Source organism: Syngnathus scovelli, chromosome 11 (assembly GCF_024217435.2).
Source record: "Syngnathus scovelli strain Florida chromosome 11, RoL_Ssco_1.2, whole genome shotgun sequence".
Lineage (NCBI taxonomy): Eukaryota > Metazoa > Chordata > Actinopteri > Syngnathiformes > Syngnathidae > Syngnathus > Syngnathus scovelli.
In genome coordinates, this window is record NC_090857.1 from 7,554,256 (window position 1) to 7,580,654 (window position 26,399).

A 26,399-nucleotide genomic window follows, 5' to 3' on the forward strand; every position below is an offset into this window, starting at 1 on the left:
CATATTCCAGGCCTGAGGCGGCGGTAAAGCGCTCGAGTGCGGCTTGTCCGTAAAACAAGACGCACGAAAGAAGGAAACAAAACCCAAACAAATGAAACAAACATCGTACAAATACCGCGTTAAAAACAACAACCATGTTAAACGACATTGCAGTGTCGCAACCTGATGGAAACGAGCAGGACTCTAAAGAAAAAATCATATTGAAGTGGACCCCGGAACTCAACGCAACCCCTTCATGTAGGTTCCTGCAGCTCGAGCTGGAGCTCAACGCGCATCTCCGTGGGCTCCGTTTCGGGGAACCCGTCCAATATGTGTACAACCCACTGGAGTATGCGTGGGAGACGCACCGGTGCTACGTAGAGAAGTACTGCCAGGCGGGACAGAGCTTCTTGTTTTTGGGCATGAATCCGGGACCGTTCGGCATGGCCCAGACGGGGGTGAGTTAGCTGAATCACCTTCCATCCATCCATTTTCAGCACCGCTTTTCCTGTTCTGTGCCTCCTCGTAGAGTTGTCAGTTCTTCCCACAAATTATTGTCAGTTTTAGTCTTGCATATTTGTCAGGTATTGAGTTACAAAATATAACTGTAAGGAAATAAAACACTGATTCTCCATTTTATCCCTCACAGGTTCCTTTTGGCGAAGTGAAGTCAGTCGTGAACTGGTTGAAGATAACAGGGGCAGTCGGTCGCCCTGACAACGAGCATCCGAAACGCCGCATCAGCGGCCTGGCCTGCACTCAGAGCGAAGTGAGCGGTGCCCGCTTCTGGGGCTTCTTCCAAAAGTTGTGCGGCGAGCCTGCTGCTTTCTTCCGTCACTGTTTTGTACACAACCTTTGCCCCCTCATTTTCATGAGGAGCAGCGGGAAGAACCTGACCCCCCCTGAGCTTGATATCCATGAGCGCAAGGAGCTCCTGCGCTTGTGTGACATTGCCCTGTGCCAAGCCGTGGAGGCCCTGGGTGTCTCCATGGTGATCGGTGTGGGCAGGGTGGCAGAGCAGCAGGCACGCCGTGCTCTTACCGCAGCTGGTATGGACGTGCGAGTGGAGGGCATCATGCATCCTTCCCCCAGGAACCCTTTGGCCAATAAAGGCTGGGAGAGTGTGGCTAAAGCTAAGCTAGCACAACTAGGCATCCTCCCTTTACTTAGCAACGACACAAGGCCAGAATCCTCTCACACTCAAGAGACTTTATAGCAGGCAAATCCATCCACTAATTTTTTTTTATATTGCATATCCTCATTAGGGTGGCGGGTGAACTGGATTCTATCATTGCTAATTTTGTGTGAGAGTACAAATAGAGTACACAAGCGTATGCTCAGGGTTGTTGAAAATTTTGTTCTGTATTGTATGCTGTTTTATGTACATTTCCATTGTATTAATATATAATGATTTCTTATTCATTTGACCAATTCTGTGTCTTTAAATGTTTGTATTTGCTACAAATATAATGGTTAGTGTATTTTATTTATATCCATTATGATTGATCAGGTCTTTCACTGCTGCCATGTAATGCCACACATTACACTTCCATGTGTTATATATTATAGAAATTTAGAAAACAACATTCAAATGTAGTTGAAAAATACACAATAAGTTAAAAGGTCAAATTAAATTTGTCACTGTTGAATTCATGATAATAAGTGTGTCATTTTATTGTGCTTTTGTATTTAAATGTCTGAAGTCTACCCTTTAATATCAAAACAACAGTGTGAACACGTCTTTATTCCATGACTGACTGCCAATAAGTCAAACTGGGACATCAAATCAACAAAGACCAGATGATGTCACAAAGGACAAACATATGATGATGTCACAAAGGACAAACATATCACCCTACCATTAACTGCAGGGCTGCTGGCCTGGTCCTGACGTCCACTACAATAGTGAAAACAAAAAGATTATTGGAAGTATATATGACTTGTCACTAAGATATGAATCCGTGTCATAAATAACCCAGGCACCTTTCCTAGTAAGCTTCAGCGACTGCCAAGAAATGAAAGAAGAGAGTAAACAAGTCACAGCATCGGATTATGTGTCCAGAAACAGTACCCAGTAGCCTTTACTGAGGGTGAACTACATTTCCCATGATCCTTTGGCGTGACTGTCTTCAGCCTGCACCGAGTCAACTGAAGTCAGTGTGAAGATGAGGGTCAACTACATTTCCCATGATCCTTTGGTGTGACTGTCCTCAGACTGCACTGAGTCAACTCAAGTCAGTGTGATGATGGAAGCACAGCTGTGAAGTGTGAACGTCTTACGAGCTACGTTTTATTCCCCAGGTAGGACTTTTAAACAAAATTACGATTCTTACTATGAGAAATAAATAGTCGAAAGCTTTTATGACTGCTGTCCTAACTGTACTTGAAGAGTTGTACCATACTTGTTTTGAGTATTTACATATGGTAACTAAATGTTAAATTTTATATATATTGGTCTGTCTGTCCAAAGTGAAAAAAAAAACTGTATGGTAAAAGTATAAGCACGTTGTTTATAAACACGAGATGGGAGGCCATGCTGTATTGCCCAACAGTGTTCCTCTCAAATGTCTGCTCAGCTGTCCTTCTCCTGTTGCCGGATCAGCGTGTGCCTTCCTCCTCGTCAAAGTCATGGAGAAACAATATCCACAGTCCTCGGTGGTGTTTCGAAATGTGGGTCAACGTTACTTCCCCCAAACCAGGGTCGAGTGTCACTACAGCGTGACTTCAACCCATCAGTGGAGCAGCAGTGACTGGATTGGGATCTTCAAGGTTTGAGTGCCACGGATTACATTTTTGGATGTTCTATTTGGGGTTTCCTTTGTTGTTGTTGTTCCTGAATGTGTTACTGGAACAGTTGATTTATTTTATGATGATGATGATTTCTTTTATTAGATTATATTTTATTATTTATATATTGATTTATTTTCTTTATCATGGGTAAATCAGAGGCACTTAAAATAATGGCAGGTGTGTGCTGAATTCCATTTAATATGGGTTTAAATATGATTATTTTTAGCACAGCCCACCAGGTGTGTAGACTTTTGATACCCTCTGTATTGTTTGCCATTTGATGTGTAGGTGTACCTAATCTTGGTGGTCTTGTTCCTCCATACTATAGGTGGGATGGTCGTCACTTAGCGAGTACCACACGTACGCCTGGTCGCTTGTCCCCGAAGGTTACGCCGAAGGAAGTGCTGTTGACTGCTGTGCACTTTTTCAAGGTAAACATCAAGCACTGAAAAGATTTACTCGGTAGTAAAAGTTTGTCAAGAAATGTTGTTGTTTTTGACAGCTTTCTACCTACCTCGCCCCAACCCGGTGGAGTACCAATTCGTCTACGTCGACAAGATGGGGAAAGTGTGCGCCCAAAGCCGACCCTTCACCTTCTGCGCGCCCAAACCTCTGGATGAGTTGGAGACCTTGAGTGAAGAGCGAAATGAGGAAGAAGGAGGAGGCTATGATGACAAGGAGGAGCTGCTCCTTGTAGTCCCCAGAGCTCAGCTGCTCCAGGTGGGGAAAAAAAAGCTGCCGGGCGTTCACCTTTGTGTGCCATTTGAATTTGCTGAAGATGATTTGCTCTCCACAGAGTGAGCTGGACAAGTGCTTGAGGGAGAAAGCAGAGTTGCAGCAGGCTGTGCAGGAGGCCAAACGGGAAATAGAGGAGGAGAGGAGGAGCAACATAAAAGCTAAGGTGGAATGGGAGAGCGAAAGGGATGCTTTGAAGGAGGAGCTAGACCAGCTCTGTCAAAACCTGACACATAAATGTGACGTCTTGAAGAAAGTGGAAGGAGAAAACAAAGTAAGACCTAACACAGATCATGTTTGATGGTTGATTAATTCTCATGTGCTGCTTTGCAGGATGTGAAAAGCAGTGAGGAGAATCTCTCCTCGGAACTGAGTCAACTTACGGTTGAACAAGCGCACATTCAGCAACAAATGAAAGACTTGGAAGATGAAGTCAAGGTGTTGACTGATAGAGAGAAAGAGACAAAAGTGGAGATGGAAAGGCAAGTTTTGAAAACTCATGATAGATGCTTGGACAGCGAAGTTCACTTGGTGCCAGATCTCTTGCTAAATAGGAAAGTAGTAATTGGTGCCTTGACTGAGAGGCTAAGATTGTGTGATAGTCATAAATTAATTAAAATGAACAAAACAGGTTTTGAGGCAGTGTATGAAAGCCTCAGCTCCTCTCTTAGCTCCTCAGTACGGCAGTAATATTATTTGTGCTTTATTAAGGATAAAGAATATATTTCTAGCCTACACGCCTTTGAAATGTCTAATTAGCATGAAGGTAACTTTGTCTGTGATCACACTTTGACACTAACCCTGCAGGCAGGAGGAGATGCTGATGAAACTATCAGCTCAGATCAAAAATGTCGAAGAAAAGAGAAAGTTGCTGCAGGTCTGTAAAGTCCTCCAACCATAGACCTCACAAACGTCTTTTGGTTGTCATCACAATAAAGTTCATCCTCCCTGTCTTTCTTCCCTGCAGGCAGAGCATGAAACTTCGCAGGCAGAGGTCCGCGGCCTGCAAACTCGCCTGGAGGCGAGCGAGCGCTCAGCCGAGGGACTTCGCGGCGAGCTGAGGGAGCTGGGCACCCGCCATGGGCACACCCACGCCGAGCTGCACCAAAGCCGACTGCAGGTGGCCCAACTGGGCCTGCAGCTCTCTGAGGAGAAGCTTCTTCTCAGGGAGGAGCGTGCCAACTGGGCCCTGGAGAGAGAAGCTTTCCGGAGTGCGGCGCAGGTAAAGATGTGACAATAGCACATATCGGTTTGTATTAGTATTTTACTTTGTTTTAGTTTTAGATTTTTTTAACCAGAAACATGAAAGCCGCACAGATGACCTCGGAGTGTAGTCTGTTTTTTTCGTTTTTTTTTTTTTTTTAAGCTTTTGTTTTTACTTCCTTGACAAAATGTATTTTTTCTTTCAATTTTAGTTTTCGTTATTTATTCACCTAATAACTTGGTGTGTGCATACGTAGGCTGACCACCAGAAAATAGAGGACCTGAGGATTAAAGTGCAAAGGGCGGAAGAGCGACTGCTGGAGAAGGAGAAAATGCCGTTTTGGAGAGAGAATGACAGTGATAGTGTGAGTTTTACACATGCATGCACACATATAATTTTTAATAGTCACTGGCTCATTACCACGACTCAAAGAAGAACTTGCTGTCAATTTAAGATCTCCCCTTTCATTTTTTACTTTGTGCTGGCCCAATCAGAAGCAGACTGACAGTGGTAAGAAACAAGTGAAGCAGGCCGTGGACCGCCACCTTGCAGACTCTGTCTTCAGGTGACCTTTCCACCACTTAAACCAGGGGTCCCCAACCACCGGGCAGCCAAGCCGCACAGAAAAAAAAAAAAAAAAAAATTATCGACGATCAATTAATTCAGGTCAAGACGCTTGTCCTAGTCACGTGACATGTTTCCCCAGTCAAGCAAAGTTAGCAAAAATGAGTAAGAATTTATTTTGAAAAATATAAAAAATTTGGCGATTCTTTCCCAATTACATCCGTCGGTGCATCTGTGTCTCTTGACACAGGTTAATTCAGGTGAAGACGCGCGTCCCGGTCACGTGACATGTCACCTCAGTAGAACCCGCGAAGCTAGCGAAAATGAGCAAGAAACAGTTGTTTGGAAAGCTTCTTCGGAAAGGGAAAAAAGAAGAAGAAGAAGAGGCTACGACTTCTAAGAAAAGGAAAGCTGCATTTAAAAGAAAATTTCAGGAGTCCTACTTAAAATATGGATTTATCGCCGCAGGTGACTTTGACGCGCCAAGCCCACTATGCACAATATGTGGCGACAGGCTAGCTAACGAGGCAATGAAGCCTTCAAAACTGTTTCGGCACATGGAGACCAAGCATCCTGCATTAAAAGACACTTTTGGAATTTTTTGAAAGAAAAAGAAAAACCGTTACGAAGAAGGACATTGTTTCCAATTACGCCTAGATGGGACCGGCTCGTTTCATTGAAACAAGCTGAGTGCTCCCAGTAATTCAACGTAATGGTGAGTTTTATTTTTATGTGGTTTATATTTGTTTTATTTCACTGTATTTATATATTTATTATAAATGCTTTATATAAAGGCCGGTCCGCGAAAATATTTGACACGTAACTGGTCCGTGGCGCAAAAAAGGTTGGGGACCACTGACTTAAAGAACACACTTGCGTGAACACTGCTTTTCATTCCAAATGTTTCCCTCTGCAGTGAATCGGCGAACTACATCATGTGGTGACGTAAAGAACTGTAAGATTGTAGGGCTAAGATTAAAGGAAATTGAGGATGGGTCATTTTTCAAGAACTACTGACATCACTTTTTTAACAAGTTCTATATCACATAAGTGCCAATGTTGGGTGCGCTTTACTCTCCCTTAAAGTGTGTCCCATTTACACATAACACAATTTCCCTTTAAGTGTGTCCATTTGCATATACACAATTACTTGCACATACATATATACAACTACCTGTATCCGGTTATAATTCAACAGCAACAGTCGACCTAAAATTGGCCAGTAGGTGGCGGCAATGTTCTTTAGCCCATGTCGAATGCGTCTAATTAGATATGCACACCAAATATATTGCACTGACTATAACTATACAACTATAAGTGAATCTTATAAAATGAATAGAACAATTATGTATGAATGGCATGTGGATTCATAGGTTAACTGTACCTTCTGGCATCTAGCACAAGAACATTTAATTGTCACTGTATGCGATATATGAAAGAACTTCAGATACATTATTTGTTGTCAAATTGTGCTTTTATGACTTACGAAAGGGAAATCATAGTTTTGTTGTGCTTCAACAGTGGTTGGGAGTCACTGCCTTCTAGCATTAATTCTTAATGAATGTAGATGTTTAACTTTTTTTAATTTTGCAAAATGAGACTTTTGCTTGAGTAGAGACTTTTGCTTGAGTAGATTTGTTAGCACGTGTTTAAAAACTGGATTCAAGTCTGTGACAGAAATGTTTGCATGGCTCTTGTGTGTAACTGTAGTCGAAGCTAAAACGTCTTGTTGAGGAGCAACTTGACACTTTCATTTACGGCTCACGTTTCATTGTCAGGATTCAAGTATGACATTTTACACTTCTGAGTTTAGCGCGCTACATATATTGCTGGCGGCATATTCGGAATGCCTGCTTTTAAGTCACTGTAATATAATGAAATGCATTCTGTGTGTCTGGTGAATGAACTTGCCATTTGTATTAACAGATGACTTTATGGTTGATATGGTTATTAATGTGATGGTTTTAACTTGCCATTTGTATTAACAGATGACTTTATGGTTGATATGCTTATTAAGTACATGAAAGTGATGACAAAATAAATACAGCTGCACGCCGACAGGTGTGAAAACACAAAGGGCCTTTTATCAAAAATACAGCCAAAATAACAAGCAAACCAAAGAAGCAAACTACATATAGATTTAATACCAAGAGAAACAAATGAGCCCATTCATGAGATGTTTAAATCTCTCCACACGGAGATAATGGAGAAGGTAGCTGATTATTAAAAAAAAGAGACACAATGAGATGGTTTGAGCTTTAAAAGTCATCATTAAATATTCTCTGCATATAACAATACAAAAAAATGTCACAATCATCAAGGCGATGGAATTTAAATGAGCCATAGTTTTGAGTTGTCCGAATTTATACTTTTTAGTACAGATGTCGCCGTCAACCTTGCAGGCGGCTTTTGTTTTATTGCACTGGCTCAAGTTCAGGAAAAAGACAAAAGAAATGACTTTATTGCCCCTGGAGGATCTTGCTGCTGCTGCTGCTGCTGCTGCTGGTCTTATTCCGTGACATTTAACAATGCAAACAAAAACATTGGACTGAGTTTGTTTAAGCGACATTCAAAGTGAAGTAACATTCGTCTTAAGCCTCCTGACATTTTTAATACTTTGACATTCTGTACATTCAGGCCGTACATAACTGCGATGGTATGATGAAACATTATTTGGCAGCAGAGAAATAGCCACTGTGTTCTATGTGTGCGTTTGTTAGCTGGAAAACCAAAGTTTTTAAAATGAACAGAGGTTGACTGTAGATGGTTGCAGGGTTAAAGTATGCAATTATTTTTTTCATACAGTTAAAAAAAAAAAAAAACACACCTGAGGATTGCTATGATGTAAAAAGTTCATAATGGCTGCTGGGGCGTCTATGGCTTAATGGCGTCCACTTCATTATGCAATGCAAGAGTACTGACATGGAAAGGCGCCTGAGCACTAAAATTTGATATGCTTAATGTCCAACTCAAGCCAAAGTTGTCCCATTAGTGAGCACAAAGAGCGTGAGGACATGAAGATGGACATCAAAAAAGGCTCAAAAGGCTTTCCGTGCTGACATCACGAGCGGTTTCGTTATTTTAGAACCACGTTTTTTTCACGTCCAGGGATTGGAATCGACGTAAATTTAGCAGTGCGATTCATTTATGGATTCAATTGTTTATCCATTTTCAGTGGATGAGCAAATGAAGTAAAATTGGTCTGGATTGGTCTGCTGTCTTCAACTGCTGGTTGTCAACTTTTCAGATTGGTTCAAACAAGATGCAACTTTGACAACGCAAGAAGAGAAAATATGCAACAAAATAACTGGAATCAAATCACTCATTCTGGATTCCCATCCCTATTCAGGATCCCAAAGCCACTATTGCTTGTTTTCGGAAGACGTTGACCACCCTGGAAGACATTGAAAGTTGGAGACTTGCTCTCACGATGTCTCACTTAAGCGCATAAACGCACACGCCATGAAGAAATGAGACAAAGAGCTGAGACAATACGTCATACAAGAAGAAAGTATAAGTAGCATTTCCTGTAACCCCCCCCCAAAAAGAGAGATGTTTTCTATACAAGCGTAGCCCTTTTCCTGGGGAGGGGGGCATTCCTTGTGAGCCCCCCCTCCCGCCTCCCTCCTGTCACTGCGGACCACAATGAGTCGCTTGTTGAGTGCTTTTGCTTTGTCCCTCACTCCCTGTAAACTTTGCAATTCTTTTATAAGAGCCTGATGGTGTGAAGATGAGGATTCCAGGGCAGGGAGTGTCCGTCCTACTGCGTTGTCCCGTTTTTCTTGTTTATGCTGGTCGCCGCTGCAGCCGCCTCCCCCCACGGCTCGGCGTCACTGTCCGCCAGCCGTTCCCTGTCCTCGTCCCAATAGTCGTCATCATCCTCCTCCTCTTCCTCCTCCACCGCCGACTCGTATGTGGATTTCTCCTCTTGCTTGATGGTCTGAACGACGGGCGGTGCAGCGGCGGCGGTCGGTGCGGGGCTTTCCGCCGAGTCGCTGCTGTCCTCAAATGCGTCCGGGTTTTCCAGCATCTCCCTGATGAGCGGCGGCATGGGACCGGGGATCTCCATCTTCAGTGTGATGGCTCTCTCTGCACCTGAGTTGACAGACATGAGTAGTTGACTTCCCCCCCTGCCACAGAAAATCACTACTTTTGTCTAAATGAAGCTCCTAATGTTGTCCCACCTTGCACAAATTTCCACAAAAATCTTTTCACTTCAAACTAAAGCAACGTTGTGCTCATCTGGATCACGCATACGGCAAACCGACCTTTAGTGCTAATTCCCCGCAGGTCGGTGACTTTCATCAGCATGCGCGGGAACATGTGAGGCTTGTTGGGGCGTCGGCGGCGTGTGTAAATCTTCAGCGCTTCCAGCAGCGGCTCCTGCAGCTTGTCCACCTTCCCGGGTTCTTCCAGGTCCATACGGTCTGACAAGCGAGACAGCGTAAAAATCTCGCCAAAGGGAGGCAAAAAGATACAAACGAGATGAGGCTCGCTGCACCTCCGCAGATGAGGCAGATGGCGCTGAGGAGTCCCGTCTCAGTATCGTCCATCTCCAAGGGCAGCAGCTGCCCGGCGAAGGCGAACACCAGGTCTGTGAGCGGGCCGAAGCCGGCGTTATGCATCTGGGTTCTGTTGAGGGTCAGGCCGTCTGAGAAGGTCATGGTGTCTTGCTCAGGGGTATAGCGCGTGCATATCCTCAGCATCTGAAGACGTCCCCCCCGAAAAATTGACACTTGAGGAGGCTTGCTGGCGGCTGTTCACATTTTTATGTTTTTGTGATTGGAATTTAAGCTGCGTAGCGAATGAGGCAGCATGGGTGTGTTGTGTGTGTCAACAGTACCAGGATGTCCAGACAAGCAGACTTGAGGAGGGTGATCTGGTCGGCGATGGTTAGCGTAGTGAAGCCTGGTAGTCGCTTGGCAAACTCCACAATCTTGATGATGCACTTGGTGGACAACTCACTGAACTTGTCCCACAGGCCCAAGTCCAGCTGGACTCTGTGGTCAGAGCTCGAGTTCTGGGAGAGACAGACAAAAGAGTTGCAGGTGTCGCTAAGGTCGGGTCTGGTTTTCCCCGCTTTCTCAGCGCCGCATTGTCATCGTTACGGGACACTCACTGTGGTGTATTTGCCCAGCTGGCACAGTGACGGAAATGTCTCCTGGTGGGCTTTGCTCACTTTGTTGACCAGCTCCTCGAGCTCGCCGCTCAGCTCGTAGTTTTCAGGCAGCACCACCTCCTCCTTCACGTCCTTTTTCTTTTTGTTGCGGTCATTACGTACTGCTTCTTTGGACATGCCCACCTCAAAGCACTTTTGCAGCCGGCAGTACTGACAGCGATTGCGGGTCACCTTGTTGATCTGGCAGTTCTTGTCTCGGTGGCACGTGTACACCATGTTCTTTTGAATGCTGCGCCGGAAAAAACCCTGAAACACAGAAATGCACATTGATTAAATCTGCGGGGTTACGACCAAATCTTTATTATAGTATCTATATACAAGTTATAAGATGGCACCTTGCAAAGGGATTCAAATCTTTGAGGTGCTACATTTAGCCTGGGATTTAGTTTCAATTAATGGAGACTATTCATCATGTATATTTTTTCCTTTGCTGATATAAAGCTCAAGATAACAAATTATTTATGATCAAACTAAGATAAGATCCTAAATTTTTATGTATGCTATATGCCTTGCCTTGGGTCAATCAAGGTTGAGTGTTAAATGAGCTTTTGACCGAATGTAGTACTAGCAAGACCACAGTAGAGGGCAGCAGACTGCTTTGTTTTCCCCCAATGAGTGCTCGTACCTTGCAGCCCTCACAGGAGCTGACCCCGTAGTGGTATCCAGACGACTTGTCCTGGCACACGAAGCAGGGCTTGTAGACGCGAGGCGGCGGCGGAGGAGAAGGCGAGCTGGGCACCATCTCCTCGGAGCTGGTGCTCTGGGTCTCCACGGCTGCATGCACAAGAAGCAGCATTGAAGTTATTTGTTGATGCTGACAGTCAGACAAGCCGCGTTTGACAGCGTGTGGTCAGCGCTGGGGCCAGAAGGCCAACTCAAAAGCAACGATTCTTAAGAGAAAAGGGAGGAGGGAGGCGTCTGATTGACAGGGACGTAAAGAAGCCACAATTAGCTGATGGCCAGATGGCCCCGCTGATAAAACGCTGATTGGCAGCTGAGATTTGATTGGCTTCTCCATTTACTGGCCAACAGGAGGGGGGGGGCGGCATTCCTGTTGACTTTTTCTGGAGTTTTGTGAGCGTTTGTGTTCACAAGCTCACATTTTTACGTGAAAGGCCATCCAATGCCCATATAGCTCGAAGGCCCATGTGAACAAACAAAAGCTGGAAGTTTACGAGGCTCGGCCCCTGTCCCCTCTCTCCGAGGGGAAACTGTATTATGACATTTGTGAAGACCATGTTGGGAAAAAAAAAAACCCAACAACCAGGAAGATAAAGAGCAATGTCAAAACGAAGCAATGCAACGCTTCCCTTCAGTAAAAAGTACAAGAAGCCACATTGACCCCCGTCCACGTTTGGAGGTGACGACTGAAGAAGCAGATTGTCTGGAACATGCCTTTCAACTTTCACCTTCACTCACCCCAACTTCACCTTCCTCTGCCCATTCCCACCAGCACCCCCACCCCCTTGTTTCCTGGCCCTAAATTCCTCAGCGCAGGCAGGACGGAGTTTAATAGTTGCCCAGGCTTACAAGCGGCCCTATAAAGGTTGTGTCTGGGATGGGAAGGAGGCCCCCGGCCAGGCTGACGACCCCTTTATTGGCATCCAGTCACCTTGGGCAGCTATTCACACATCCAGCTCCATCCTCGCATCCCTTCCTAGTAAAAATTAAAGAATCCGGGGTCAGAACCCCCCCCAAAGTCAATGCCCCTTCTGTCACCTTCACCGGACCCAACCAAATGTGGCCCACCCCCCACCCAGCAGCAACAACCCTAAAATGAACCCGGCGGCCTGTCATTAACAAGAGTGGTAAGGTTTCAAAACGCAAGAGAGGTAAAGCACAAAGGAATAATCCAATAAAAACAAAAGAAAGGAGAAAGAAAGAGAAGGAAGGGAGGTGAGCGTGGGGACACAAACTTCCCAGTGGACAACAGCTTCAATCAAAGCTCCACCATTTAACTTTGACCTTGGCTCAAGAGGGTCATGACTAACTACTTGCCCAGCAGGCACTTTAAAAGTTCAATGTGTGTGCAAGTGGCATTTAACAATTCACCCTTATGTCGTCGGACAATTACAATTGTTTTATACCAAATGACTTTATTTGTAAAAAGAGAAGGAAGGGCTAGAATTGTAGATGCTTAATCTAAAAAAATCTCTGCTCTGGTTAAACTACTTTACACCCATCAGCCTCAAAATTACAAATACAGTACTTTAATTCTAATATAAGAACTATACATGATGAATGATTTGTTTGCTTTTTAAATATTATTTTCCTCTCAGTCGTCCGAATCACTTTCTGAATGTTCTGAAGTGCCACAGCAGCAACCAAAACGAGCACGCCGCCATTTTTTCTTCAAACGCCGGTGATGTAACATGTTTTCTCCCAGTTGTGAGACAAATCTAAAATCTCAGCGACAGCCTTTCCTGTGGACTTTGCATGTCCTCATCCTGCTTTCACATGCATATTTGATCAACTGAAAACTTTCTACTGTCTATTGAACTACTGTAGCTCAATATATTCGTAAAAAGTATGTTGCAGTAAAAATACAACAATTTATTCCCAAAATGACTTGACTAACTGTAACGTAGTTCTCTCCACCTCTGCTCTTGACATCTTTTGAATGGGATCTGTTCAAAAATAGTGTATTGCCTCTTAAGTGACCGTACAAAGAATGCAACTCACGAGCTTCAGCTGAGAATTTACAAAAATATTCTCCATGTGGTGTTGACTTATGAGGTTTTAGAGCTCAGGTGAGAAGGGATTGTGGGCGGAGCTAAAGTCGTAAGTCTATCTGTTGATATAGTAACAATGTTAAGAGTGTCTCAGAGGGAAGAAAATAGGCGCCAAGGTAGCGCTTCTGGCGCCAGTCGACAGGTACTGACTGACGGCGTCTGAGTGTGGTGAGAAAGGGCGAGTAGAAGGTAGAAAAAGTAATGGGAGGGGGGACGCTACCTGGCGTGACGAAAACAAGGAGAGGAGCCAAAAAGTGTCAGCGGGCTGTCAGCACCCTGAACTGCGCGTGGCCTCCGAGACTCGGCTTGAAGAAACAGCAGTCTAGTCTTAACCTGCAGTTCACCCCGCCGTGTGTCATAACATCTATCAGCGCACCTTTTGGAGAAGCCACGAGAGACGACAGAACTGGTGGGAATCAGCGTCCGCTTGCAGCAGGGCCATAACACACATGCACATTTTTCGGAACATCCTGTCAGACTTTCTGTCACCTACATCAGCGTACAACTATTCAACCTCCACGTTTGTGTCTTGTTAACATCCCTTCCTTCCTTCCTTTCAGCCATGAGTTTTAATGTGCCACCAACACAGTCCAGTTTGGCCTCGTGGTCGACACCTCGTTCACTTTGGAGAAGAAGCCAGTTGGCTAAGCCGTGTCTGCTCTCATTTGGCGTCAATACAGTTGGACTTGACCAATCTGCCGGTGTGTGCTTTTACGCCGACATTGAAGCTTTTTTTTTTTTAATTGCTTGCGGGGGTGTCTGCGTGGACGACATAGTGTGACATATGGCATGCAGCTTGACTTTGGCCCCGGGGGCTGCACACAGCATCACATTGGGGAGGTGTCGAGGGTTGTCCGCCGTGGAACCTTTAAACTGGAGTGTCTCTATTGTTGTCCAATTTGGAGCAAAATTGAAGTCTGTTTTTTTTCTTTGGCTCCACGACTTCTTTTTACACTTGTATGACAAGTTAAGAATATTGTCAAGTGTGATGCATGACGTGAAGTGACTTCAGCACTACTTCATATCCCTAAACACCGCGTCCATCACAAATCATCGAGGGCTGGGTGGTTCCGTATATCATATTTGCTTTATTACACCGTTTTCGAACACCTGCATGACAGTTAAGAATTTTCAAATGACGCCGGAAGGCTTTTATGCTGACAAGAGTTGCAGGGGATTCATTCAATTTGAATTTTCCACTTCAAACTGTCAATCAAAAAAAACATGTCCGGGGATGATTCATGACAAAGCGCAGCCAACGACAGCAATAGTAAAGCTCGTGCGATTATTATAATAATAATTCAAATGCAGCACTTTATCTGGCTCCACCTAATGTTCGACAGCACCCTGTGGAATGTGCGTGCACTTGTGAATATGTGAGTGAGTGTGTTGTGTGTGTTGGCCCGTGGGCGGGAGAGAGCAGCATCGCACATACGCACAAACACGCAGGCAAGAAGCAAACGTCTGCCTGGATTTGACTGCTTTCAATCGATTGTTGTTGTCATTGTCAAGTGCTTCCAATGACTTTGTTGTCGAGCGGTGTGAGGGGGAGGCTGCCACCAAATATGCTGAGTGAGTAATTACCACAACAGCAGGGAGGAGATGGGGGAGATGTGAGTGACAATCCCTTTCATCAGCTGTTCTAAGTTCAATACCAGACCCCCCCACCCCCAACCCCAACCCTCAGTAATAACCCTCTTCCCCCCTCTGTCCTCCCCTGCCTTCCTGCCCGGGCAGGAGGAGGAGCCCTTCCTGTCATTGGTAGCGCCTCTTAAAGGAAAGACTGTGAAAACCGGGCTGCTGTCCAGAAGACAGCTCCATAAAAAACAAAGCAGCAGACATTTAAAAAGGAGGAGGTAGACACACACACACACACGCACACACACACACACGTTTGCACAAGCTCACCAGAAAGCCTGGACAAATACTTCAACTTGACAAGCTTCACACACTTGCGAACAACGCCCTTGGATTTCGGATGGACGCCACAAATGTGAATCATCAGCAACTTAGCGTTCTGATTGAGTTGAGCATACCAACACTGGCGTCGTTTTAGTTCCCCTTGACTAATGTGGGGAGGGGACGGATATTAGACAGCTTCGTTCAGCCAGTAGATCATCGGGTCTTCATTTGCTGTAACACTCAATAAGGGACCTGATAAGCTCTTCAGGGAATCAAAACACATTAAATCGGATCAGCACAACTAATATTGCAAGTGGTGACTTTTGAAAGTTACCATGTATTGAAAGTTGTATGCATTTATTTTGGTAAAAACAAATTGGGCATATGACCGCTATCACCAGAATGAGAGATAGAGATGCAATGAGTAATCGACAACTATGGATCATTTCCAATAATTTGCACAGGAGTGATAATTTAATGCGGCCTGCAAAAACATTTCCATGATATTAGCTAAAACCTGTACCAAATTGTCACATTGTTATCTGTAATAAATAAAATATTGCAAGCGTTTTCTTATGTTATTAGAGTAACTCAATAGTTTAACAAAATTATTATTATTGACTTCAGATTTCAAACGTAAGTTATTCATTCATTTGTTGTGATGACGATGGCCGTTCGGGGTAAACTAAAACGCCAATGCGGCCCATGGAAAAATGAGTTCGTCGCCAATGGTTTAGAGACCATGTTTAATTTAAAATTGTAAAAATTCTCACAGTTAACAAATTAAAATTCATGTACTCCTCACTGAAAGCAAATTCATTATTGCGTTGAATAGAATGATCAAATTAAGCAATGACCGACAAGTTTGCCTATTTTCTGAAATGCTGACAAGTAACTGAATCGGAATTATTTTTTTTTGCCCATTTTCCGGATGTCCAGTTTCTAATTCAGATTATTTGACAAACTAATTGACAGATTAATAACACATCTGTTATCTGGAGCTCATCTTGACTTCAAACAGCCCAGGCAAAAGCACATTCAAGGGTCTTTCGCTGTAGCCTCCAAACGCAAACAAAAACTTCCTGAGTCATGAATCCGGGCCGGTGCATCTCACTTTGGAGACGTGGTGGTCCTGCGGCATTCTTAAAGTAGCCCGGAGACAGGAGATGTCCCCCTTAAGGCCTGAAACGCCGAGATATAAGGAGTCAATGGGAGGGAGGGGGTCGCGGGGCTAATCCCAAAACCAAATTCATCCCTCTACTCCTCTTTCATGCCCCCACACGCCTGCTAATCTCTTAATTGAGGCCTTTTCTAATTATAATGGCTTCATTAAAAGCTGCGGGTTACACAAGACGAGGCGTGTAAACTGAGCCGTGCGCGAGGAGGACATCAGAGAGGCGGACCAACACACACTCCTGGATGGGGCCATGGGCCAAAGGGAGAGTGGACGCTCAAAAGCAGCCAAGAAACAAAACGTCACAGCGGAGACGCCGGCGTGCCATGACACACTTCGCGCTCCTTTTAATGCTCATTGACGGTGATACAAAAGGACGGCATAGAGGTGCTCAACTGACCCAAATGCGCCAAAACACAGGAAAGCGAGCAAAGCTTTCCAGAGATTTCATCCGTAGCCAAGGTCCCATCGAGTTCTTTTTCACTTAACTCTGAGTATCCGCCGATACCCGATCCGATATCTCGGCAATGCATCAACAACTCAATCTAAAAAGTAAAATAAATAACGATCCAAAAAATGGGCCGCAACTTGAGCGCTTTGAGTCTTACTTCTTAGAGGAAGCTTCAGTCAGGCACAAATAAAAACATAAAATCCAATTTTAGGACAGAGTGGAATGTTAACCAACAGGTCGAGTCGTAAAATGAACATGAATGTTTTGTGGTGTAGGAAATGATGATGATTTTTAAACAGAGGTGTAGTATTTCGGGGTTAATAAATTATTTCGCTGTAATCGTAGCACATCAATAGTTATTACTTTAATATTAATCAAACGACTTTGAGCAATGTCATAGTCGAGGCTTCATCAGCTGAGAATAACATTTTTCCGTGTTTTTGTGATGTTAGGATGTTGAAAAAGCGAGTTGAGCAAAATTCATTCAAATACTGTCCCCCATCTATCTCATGAGGAATCTATAAATTAAGAATAGCATTTCTAAGGAGATCATTATCAAGTAGTTAGTTAGAAGAACTATCGAGGAGTAAGAATAAATAGAAGAATAAAATAAATAAATAAAATCCATAAAGTCAATAATGATTGATATTCAACAGCCTTTAGGCCTCCAAATTAAAAAGTTTCTAAACAAGCCGTCTTGCCTCCATCTGCATTACAAATAGATTTGAGCATAAAGGTATGAGAGATGAGTCACTCCCCTTTGCCTGTTTCCTCTTCAAATAGACTAACAGGTTAGTCTAGGTGTCAAAAAGAGAAAAGCCCTTTTATGTAGTTTCTTTGCTTCAATTAACAGTTTCTACAATTTGGTTCTTGGGCTCTCAAAAGCATTTTTGAAACAAGTCGAATGAATGTGAAGTGTGTCTTTCAGGCTGGCATCTGGGGAAGCTCCCGAGCGAGTCGGGACAGGCCCGGGCCGTGGTGTTTGTCGAGCCGACTGCTCATCCGTCATCGTTAGCGCACACCGCCGACTTGACAGTCGCCGTTCGAATGAACGCTGAAGATAAATAGACTCGGGGTGCTTTGCCTTGGCCACTTGAGTGCGGCGCACAGGTCGTGCTGGCCGGGTATCTGACTGGCACAATTTGACTTGAATAGTCAATGTTTGAGTTGGTGCACGGCAGAGCCAAAGGGAATTTAAAAAAAAAAACAAAATCTCCACAATGGGCTGCTCCATGACGATAGGAAAAGATTCGCTTTTGTTATTATCTGGAGCGGGTTTGTTACAGGGTCCACATTTGATGCAATGTGGGCCTCGGAACACATTGGCCCACTGCTCTGCTCGCTAATGCAGTAGAGAAAATGAAGGTCACCAAGGCACAGAGGAAAGCAGTGTTGAAACAAGCACATAAGTGCTGCGCTGTGCGACTTCCACACAAGAGGGCAAATTACAACAATGTGATTTCAAGGCCCATTTGCCTTCAATCTGTCAAAGCTGTTTCTGTTTGGACATTGTGTTCTGCGCTGGCTGCCAGGTCAGGTCCTGTATTGTTTCAAGCAGCTGTCAATCATGTGAAGTCATTCGCAAAGACAACAAACATGATGATGTATAAATATGCGCCGCTAAAGTCCCCCCGCAAAGCCCGCTAAGCACATAAACAAACGGACGGCGGGGGTGAGAATGGCCACACAGCACTGAGGGGAATCTGCCTCTTCCTGTGGAGAGAGCGCCGTGATAACACTGGCGACAAGCCTGATAAGGAGCAACCAATGTGATGGACAGAATGGGATGGGATGGGCCGGGTACTCACACTGAAGGCTGCCAGTCCCGGCCCAAGCGAAGGGGTCCAGGCTGGAGAAGAACGTGGGCGCCTTGGACAGCATGCAGGATCCCTGTGCAGCCACATCGTAGAGGGGCCGCGGGGCCAGCCCCAGAGCCTCCATGCAGTCGAACATGCCGGACTCGAACCGCTTCTGTCTCCTCCAAAGTGCAACTCCGACTAAGTTGATGAGTCTAAAGCGGTCTCTCCAGTTCTCTGCGGAGCACTTTCCTTCTGCCCTCGGGTCACTCAATGGACCTCAGCTCTGTAACTGATCTCAGTTCCCCTCTCGGCGGCTCTGTGGGCCTCTCGCTCTCCACCACAGGCACAGGCAAGGCATGAGCACTGGGGGGGCGGGGTCCGGGGAGGAGCCGGGTGTGCGTTTGATGCCTGATAGGCCACGCGGAACAGCCCCACTTTCCCTCCGAATCGCCTCCAACTTTTCCAGCTTCGGATTTCAGATTGGATGCAAATAAGAACAAACCCTCTGCCCTGCCTTGCAATACACTTTTGAACTTGATTTCCCTTTATGCGATGACTTCAGCATGAAACGCTTTTCCTTTTCGTCCCATAAATGATATTCTGCTCCATTGCCGTTGGCGATGACAACAAACGCCGGTAACACTTAAAAAAAAGAAATCAGTTCACACCTGTTGAAACGAAGACAGGAGCGTGTTGAGAGATGAGCGGTGCATTGAGATGATGGACTACGGGGGAGGTCCAAGTGCTTACACAAACACACTTAGTCACAATGCAAGCATTTCCAAAACATTAAAAATCTCTCCATACTCAAAGCAACATTTTCGTTGCTGTCAGTCAGAATCCAGCTAACAAAATTTTCACGCGTGAGCTGTGCACCGGTTTGAAGAAAAAAAAAAAAAATTGCTCAAGTCAAATCTCAAAACTTCCTTTTGTCACCAAACCCCGCCCAAAGAGGAATTTTTCAAATAACTTTATTGTGACAGTAATTTAGAAGTGACGTCAGTAGTGGTGCTATTAGCCTGGTTATATTTAAGTACACCAAGTCCAATTAAAAAAGTTAAAAACAAGTTTATATCCTTTTAAGGATCTTTTTTTATTGAAATCTTGATCGTGATGATATTTATTAAAAAAAATGAACAAAATTGAGGTAAGAAAAACAAATTTAATCAGATGTTCTTATTTTTTGTCTTTATTGGTCGACTTAAATTTTCTTTTTAGACCTAGCCTAAATTTATCATACTTATCACATACATGAAATCATCATTTATTTTTATTTCTCTGTTGTGAGCCGAGGCCCGGCATGCGTGGCGGCTATCAAATTCAATTCTTTCAAATAGGGTCCAAACTGATTAAGTTGTGCGTGTTCAGCTTACACACACACACATGCGCGCACACACACTGGCCTGCGGTGTGAATAGTTTGTATACTAGACAGCTTCACTCTCCTCCCTCCACTCCTCCCTTTCCTTCCCTCCTTCAAGAGGGATGAACTCTAGAAGAAACCCCCACTGGGGCTCCCCCCCCCCTTTTGCACATATACACACACATGCACGTTCACTTCCAAACATGTCATGCCTTCGGCTTTGTACACTCATATTATTACAGTTGTTTTTCCCCCCTTTTTATTTGTTTCTTTTCATCCCCCTGACTGAATACATTATGATTTGGAAGTTAAAGGGATGCTGCGCTCTATTTCACACGTCTGACCCGCTCTTGTTTTTCTTGTTTTGCTTTACCTGTCTTTCAACATCATGGCCGGGCACACAAACACACACTATAATGACACCCTGCAGGGAGTAGAGTGGCACAATAACAGCCCGCTGAGCTCTCTCCACACCTTGAGACAATTACCCTCCCCGCCTCGCAGCACCCTGCCCCCTGTTGCTGCTTTGTACAAAAGAGACACACAAATACAGGGGGAATGTGAAAGAAGAAGCGGACGCCACATTTTCCTTCACTTTTACCAAAAGCACCAGTCGCGAGCTCACAAACGGGCCAAACCGCACGCTTTCTGCTCTTCATTATGCTAGTGTCTTGATTCCGCCTCATACTTTTAGAAGAGGGTCACATTACAAGCTTTCACAATCAGGTTTTTCAGCTATTCATCCCGTCGTCATGTCTGACACAAACACACAGAGGCGAACAATGGCCTCTCTCTCTCTCTTTCTCTCTCCGGCTCGGCCGCAGATATTTGCACAAAGTCTCTCTGCGGCCATCACAGAGCGCACAAATAAGTCACGAATGTGAGCAGCAGCGCGGCATTCATGAATGTTGGAATGTGCGGCCGACAGAGTGGCAATGGAAATATCTGTGCGTGTGTGAGATATGAGTAACTTGAGGCAGAGAGTGGGACTTGTGTGTTTTTCTTTGTGTCTGTCATCGTAGGCACTCAGTTCAAGCATACGCACATAGTTGTGCTCCGACACAAGCACGTGTGTGTGCGTGCACACACACACACACACGCACGCACGCACATAGCGACTTAATTTATGTGATGAGACCACTAAAGGACACTGTGTTCATTACAGGGAAAAAAAAAATGTTTCCTCATGATATTAATATGATGACATATTAAAATGTTTTTCACATGTCCACACAACTATCCACAATCTCAGGATAAAAGAATGTGTCTGCTTGTGCTGGATGACATACAATGGATATAAAAAATCTACACACCCTTGTTCAAATGCCTTTTTTTTTTAATATGAAAAAAAAAGTCAAATAAATCATTTCAAAACTTTGTCCACCATTACAACTCTTTCGTTTCAAGAGGGAAAATAAAAACTAACAGCTGAGAACGTGATTGCACAAGTGTGCACACCCTCTTGGCAAATTCTAGCTTTATTCAGAATGTACATCAATAAATGAATAAATGATTGTAAATAGCATTCAGTGTCAGCACAGATACTGTGAGTCACATTGACGATAGAGAAAGCTTTAAAAAGATTTTTCTTGATTCATTTTTTTTATATATTACAAAAACCGAACATGGGTGTGTTGACTTTTTATAACCACTGTGTTTGACTAAATATATTTGAAAAACCACAGTGTCCAATGGGATTCAAGCTCTTTAACTGCAGCTTACATTAGAAAAATTAAAGACGTCTTACTGTACGAGTGAACAGGCCGTAATAAGCTTTTGAAGTTGCTACTGTGTGTGCTTACTTCAAGTGCACCAATGCTTCATCTCATTAGGGAACGCTGCGCACGGATTAATTAGCAAAATAATGAGAGATCACTGCTGCCGTATTTGATGTAAAGGAATGGCCGTGCGGTCAGGATGGAAAGCCTTGGAGAACCATTTCAAACAGCCAAACCGGGACCTCGTTGGCATGCTAGCAATTAGTATTCAAAAGACGCCATTCATCAAGTAGCTTTATATCTCTGCACTGCCGTGCGAGGGTACCCATCGAGAATTGGGTGTCACGAGGAATCAAAACAGTGAGCTCAAATTTGAAAAATAAGTGCCATATCATAGCTGCTTTGCGTTCTTGCTTGGGGTTAAATTTGCATTTCTTTTAATGCCTTCTCAATGCTGCTATTTGTATTTGTTTTTAATTCATTGCTTCTAGTATGGGTTTGGGTGGAAGAAATCAATCCGTCCATCCATCCATCCAGGCTCTATAGAAAGTGGACAGATATAATTATGTTACCAATAAATGGAATTTTAAATTGTCAACTTCAACTATGACAGTCTCTGGATAGAATTATTATAATTACAATTGAATGCGGCCTGCTGCTATTTTCTATCATCAGCGCCACTAAATCTCAACGACATGACTTAAATACAAGTTGGACACATCTGTCTTCATAAGTGATAAAGTACCGGGAGTGACATGTTGGAGATGTAATCACATGCTGTGAGCTACTAGCTTGGTGAAATATACGCTGCTATAGGCTCCACTGAATGACTGCAGATCAAATGATAACAGCTGCGCTGGGAACACACACACAGACACGCACACACACACACAGACACACACAAAGGGATTGACGGGCATGTTGGGCCTGATGCCCATTTCACAGGATAGTGACACACAAACACGCTGCTCAAAATGTTTGATTTGGACAGTGATCGAGCTACCACCTCAGTGCTGCCTTGTTCTTTTGCAGGTCCCTGTCCACTGGGAGTACTGCATTGTGGCTACAAGATTATGCAGCTGGCCGGGACATGACTTCGGGCTGACTGCAGCAGGCTTATGTGGAAGCTACACTCAGCGGGGGGACGTCCAGGTTGGTGTCAGTTACACATGGTAAATGTGGCTATTAATATCCTGGACAGTAAATTGTAGACAATTTGGGATGGCAGTCCAATGGATTTGGTTTGGAAAAAGGGAATTTGGCAGTCAAATGAATTTGGTTTTGAAAAAGGGAATTTGCAGGAGGAACAATGGGAATTGAGTGAGTTGAGAGATGTCAGAAGAAAAAAAAAAAGTCAAGTTTTGGTAAACAAGCTTATAATGATCCAAATGGATTTGTCATGTTTTGGAAACAAGCTCTTCATGTGGGACTTAAAACTGTGAAATGACTGAGTAAATCTGCATATCTGTGTAACAAACAGGCATATTGCAACTACAAAACAACTTTTTCCATTCACATTTGAATGTAGATGAAATGAGAAATAACAAAATTGATTTTCTTAGTCCATGACAAGTAAATAAATAAGACTGTTCCAACAAATATCTCCAACTTTGCATTTACTCATGACTTTTGATTGGCATCCAGTAATTACGAGAGGACTGAAAAACTCCAGGAGCATGCTGCATTTTTTTTCCCACTGCTTTTGAACTCCAAAATTACCGCAGGAGCCAAGGCAGATCTCATTTGTGCAAAAATTGTTGTAAGGGTTAGAAACCTTTACAACCCTTCAAACTAACACAATGCAGATGTAGTAGAATTCTGTGATGTTCAAATATGAAATAGAAAAAGCAGTTTTGATGTTTGCTCAATGAATGAGCTCAGTCACCATGCTGCAGCTAAAAACGGTTGGTACTTTAAAAAAAACAAAAAAAAACAAAACCTAACTAAATATGTTCTCTTGTTTGCCCAAAGAGGAGCTGTTGTATTTTGTACAGTCAAACAGGGCGCCTCTGTTGATTATCCCAAGCTTCAAACCCGGAGCGTCATTTCAGCTTACTTAATACTAATATTGACAAGGATGACAGCATATTTTGGAAGCAGAAAGTGAACATGCTAATATGTCATTTTAGGGAAATCCACTCGGAGAAGATTAGGTTTGTATTACTCCATACGTGAATGTTTGGTTAAGTGGGGAAAAAAAAACAAACATGCGACACTCATCATATTTAAACCAAACTTCAGATTGACAACAAACTGGGTAAACCAAGGTAAGGAAAAAAAAAATCTGCTCAGCAGCTATTGGACATTTCCTCAATGTCAGTCAGCCACAATATTAGGTACACCTGCATAATGTAATGAGTTCAACAATTCTAGGTGTGTTTCTTCATCCTCAAAGTGAACTGCTTTGCCATTCCTGTGAGAACGTTTTCTTTGTTCTCCTTGCTTTTATGCTAATTTTAAATTTGACCTGGCAATTCAAATCTGGATGATAATTAAATCAATAATGAAGCATCATTGACATTAAGGTGAAGGAAAAGCCTCAATCTCAGGCAAAGAGAATATTTCTCGATAGGCGCTTTGCACGTGTAGCATTATGGAAGGACAACAGTACCCCCTGTAGGTCAAAGGAAGTAAACTCATGCTGGATTTAAAGGCTCACCTGGATTTTTATTTATGGAGGACTGTAAAAAAAAAAAAAAAAAAAACTACACAAACTGAAGCCTGAAAATATCTCTGAAAGATTCCTAAATCAAAAAGAATTCCAAAGTTGTTCACACAGCACAGACAGTCCACACTCAGTGTCATGTGCAAGACTGTGTGACAGAGATTAAAAATGCCAATTCTTCACACATTTTAGAATTATCGCCAGAATCTGACCTCAGATGCATTTTCTACATGGTTATAAACATTAACTAGGATTCAAGTCGTTTTTCTTTGTACATTTATGGACCCAGCCATCAATTTTCTTTATCGTTTGATCTCATTAGTGTCTCGGTTTATCTCAGCTGACTTTGGGCGCCAAGCAAATGTATGAAAAATGATTTATGTGCAGAATGGCGTGGTGTGTGCATATTCTGCCAGGAAACATGAGGGAGGGGGTAATCAACACTAAAAGAAAATAAAGCAATATTTCCTATAATTTGGGACCTAGCTCTTTGTAAACACAAAGTGACTTGATGTACTTACACAATGCTGCCATCTCTTTCGGAAGGTCTGCCCCAAAGCGGCCAAAGAGGTTGCTGCTGGCCAGCAGGTCAAAGGGGGAGTGGCTCCTCATGGCATTGAAAGGGAAAGGATACATGGTGCGAGGGAAGCCCGCCATATGACGCAGTTGATGCTCCTTGTTGGTTGCCATGGTAACACTAAAAAGCTACTGCTGTGATTTTGAGCTGATTTTTCTCCACGTCTCGGTGGTCAGGGGCCGCAGAGGAAAGCGAAAGGGTCAGGTGCCATTCAGCCAGCACCTCAAGGTTTTGGCTTCTCCCAAGTTGGGATGCGGAGGCGAGGGGTGAGACTTGTGATGGCCTCCTGGAAATCACGTGACGGCAATGGCCACTAGTCTGCAGAAGAACACGAGACAAGAACACGTTAGATGCTAAACGTTCCTCAATTGAAATCAATGTAGAAAAACACTCATGCTGCTAAAGAACAAAAAAAAAAAAAGCTAGTGAGGAAGAAGCAGGAAAAGAAAGCCTTTCTGTCATGCTCTGCTTCACAAATGGTGTAATGATTTCAGCCATATGATTTCAATCAGCACAACTGTATTATAAAGGGTCTCTGTGTTCCCCCTGCCAGCCTGCCAGCAACATGGGTAAAATTAACCCCTTACAACAACACACACACTAAACTAAGTCGTGCTCATCGTACCCCACAGGAAGGCCTCTGCGCTTTCGCTTTGCTCAAGGTCGCCGCAATCTCATCCCACCTTTTTCTGTCTTTTTGGGACTCCCGCTGTGCCTCAGTGACCCGCTGGAAAAGTTATACGAGGGCTGCCCTCTCTTGTTTCTTTCTCATTCCCTTCAGTGATTTCACGAGTGGGCGGGGCTTAAGTCTCTGTGGTAGAGCTGTGGTAAATACAGCTCAGCCAAAGAATGTCTTGTTGTTTTGGGCCTGCTTCAGCTTGCGAATCAAACACTCAAACACACACACACACACACACACACACGCACAAAGGGAAGGAGATCTGAATTTACAAATGTCTTCCACTAAAGAACAAAGGGATTATACTGAATCAGCCAGAATTTAAAAAAAAAAGGAAAAAATAGGTGGAGTGGTTGAAATGAAGAAAAATCGCTACTCGGCTGTCATTGTTATCACGGGTACACGCGGTTACACACAGCTGCTTGTCACTTGGAGAGCAACTACATCAGGTCGACTCATACCTGCTTATTAGGTAAACTGTTCCACATGGGCAGGAAACATGAACCCATACACACATGCATGTAGCTAGAAAACGCTGCTTCATTGTGAGAATGTTTTAGTTTTGCGCTTCACATTTTTAAAAGACATAATGGCATCACTGCCGTCCAAAAACAACGCGGCGCTTGCTCTGAATCATCGACATGACCCCAGCTTGGAAAGTTTTTATAGGACTTGCTCCTCCATGAAAAAAAAGTACATCGAGTTTATACAATTGTTCATGTTGAATGTGAAAGTTTGCATTTCAAAATATGCCTAAATTTGCCCAAAAAATTAGTCTATTTTTTTTCCTTTGGCGCCATCTTGTGACTCTTTAGAGATTTACAAAAAGGACAAAAATATGCAATTAGGTGAGTTTTTAGGAATTTTTTGAAAGTGCAAAACAAAAGGA

General features: G+C 43.7%; 3 protein-coding genes across 5 annotated transcripts; 2 read left to right on the forward strand and 1 right to left on the reverse strand.

The window, feature by feature from the left end:
- Positions 1 to 18: 18 nt before the first annotated feature.
- On the forward strand, positions 19 to 1,410 carry smug1 (single-strand-selective monofunctional uracil-DNA glycosylase 1). The gene is made up of 2 exons (XM_049734204.1): positions 19 to 437; positions 629 to 1,410. The coding sequence occupies exons 1-2, from the start codon at positions 135 to 137 to the stop codon at positions 1,193 to 1,195; spliced, it is 870 nt and encodes a 289-aa protein (XP_049590161.1). The 5' UTR covers positions 19 to 134; the 3' UTR covers positions 1,196 to 1,410.
- A 713-nt stretch (positions 1,411 to 2,123) lies between these two features.
- calcoco1b (calcium binding and coiled-coil domain 1b) lies at positions 2,124 to 24,196 on the forward strand. Of its 2 annotated transcripts, none has more exons than XM_049734197.2 (11): positions 2,124 to 2,280; positions 2,556 to 2,748; positions 3,098 to 3,200; positions 3,272 to 3,489; positions 3,566 to 3,778; positions 3,838 to 3,990; positions 4,316 to 4,381; positions 4,472 to 4,726; positions 4,965 to 5,072; positions 5,203 to 5,273; positions 22,622 to 24,196. In XM_049734197.2, the coding sequence occupies exons 2-11, from the start codon at positions 2,608 to 2,610 to the stop codon at positions 22,692 to 22,694; spliced, it is 1,401 nt and encodes a 466-aa protein (XP_049590154.1). In that variant the 5' UTR covers positions 2,124 to 2,280; positions 2,556 to 2,607; the 3' UTR covers positions 22,695 to 24,196. The 2 variants fall into 2 exon arrangements, with proteins under 2 accessions (XP_049590154.1, XP_068508475.1); XM_068652374.1 differs by lacking the exon at positions 22,622 to 24,196 and adding an exon at positions 6,189 to 7,348.
- On the reverse strand, positions 7,335 to 24,944 carry rargb (retinoic acid receptor, gamma b). Of its 2 annotated transcripts, none has more exons than XM_049734195.1 (7): positions 24,776 to 24,944; positions 11,077 to 11,225; positions 10,392 to 10,697; positions 10,116 to 10,292; positions 9,774 to 9,978; positions 9,541 to 9,699; positions 7,335 to 9,367 (listed from the first exon to the last, which is right to left on the reverse strand). In XM_049734195.1, the coding sequence occupies exons 1-7, from the start codon at positions 24,942 to 24,944 to the stop codon at positions 9,033 to 9,035; spliced, it is 1,500 nt and encodes a 499-aa protein (XP_049590152.1). In that variant the 3' UTR covers positions 7,335 to 9,032. The 2 variants fall into 2 exon arrangements, with proteins under 2 accessions (XP_049590152.1, XP_049590153.1); XM_049734196.1 differs by lacking the exon at positions 24,776 to 24,944 and adding an exon at positions 18,519 to 18,860.
- Between the last annotated feature and the right edge of the window lie 1,455 nt (positions 24,945 to 26,399).

Coding starts and splice junctions, on each gene's coding strand:
- smug1 (XM_049734204.1), top strand. CDS start 135: ATGTTAAACGACATTGCAGTGTCGCAACCTGATGGAAACGAGCAGGAC. Junction 438..628: donor TCGGCATGGCCCAGACGGGG/GTGAGTTAGCTG, acceptor TATCCCTCACAG/GTTCCTTTTGGCGAAGTGAA.
- rargb (XM_049734195.1), bottom strand. CDS start 24,944: ATGGCAACCAACAAGGAGCATCAACTGCGTCATATGGCGGGCTTCCCT. Junction 10,698..11,076: donor GCTCCTGTGAGGGCTGCAAG/GTACGAGCACTC, acceptor TCTGTGTTTCAG/GGTTTTTTCCGGCGCAGCAT. Junction 9,368..9,540: donor GCGGGGAATTAGCACTAAAG/GTCGGTTTGCCG, acceptor CTGTCAACTCAG/GTGCAGAGAGAGCCATCACA.
- calcoco1b (XM_049734197.2), top strand. CDS start 2,608: ATGGAGAAACAATATCCACAGTCCTCGGTGGTGTTTCGAAATGTGGGT. Junction 3,490..3,565: donor CCAGAGCTCAGCTGCTCCAG/GTGGGGAAAAAA, acceptor TGCTCTCCACAG/AGTGAGCTGGACAAGTGCTT. Junction 5,274..22,621: donor CTTGCAGACTCTGTCTTCAG/GTGACCTTTCCA, acceptor GTTCTTTTGCAG/GTCCCTGTCCACTGGGAGTA.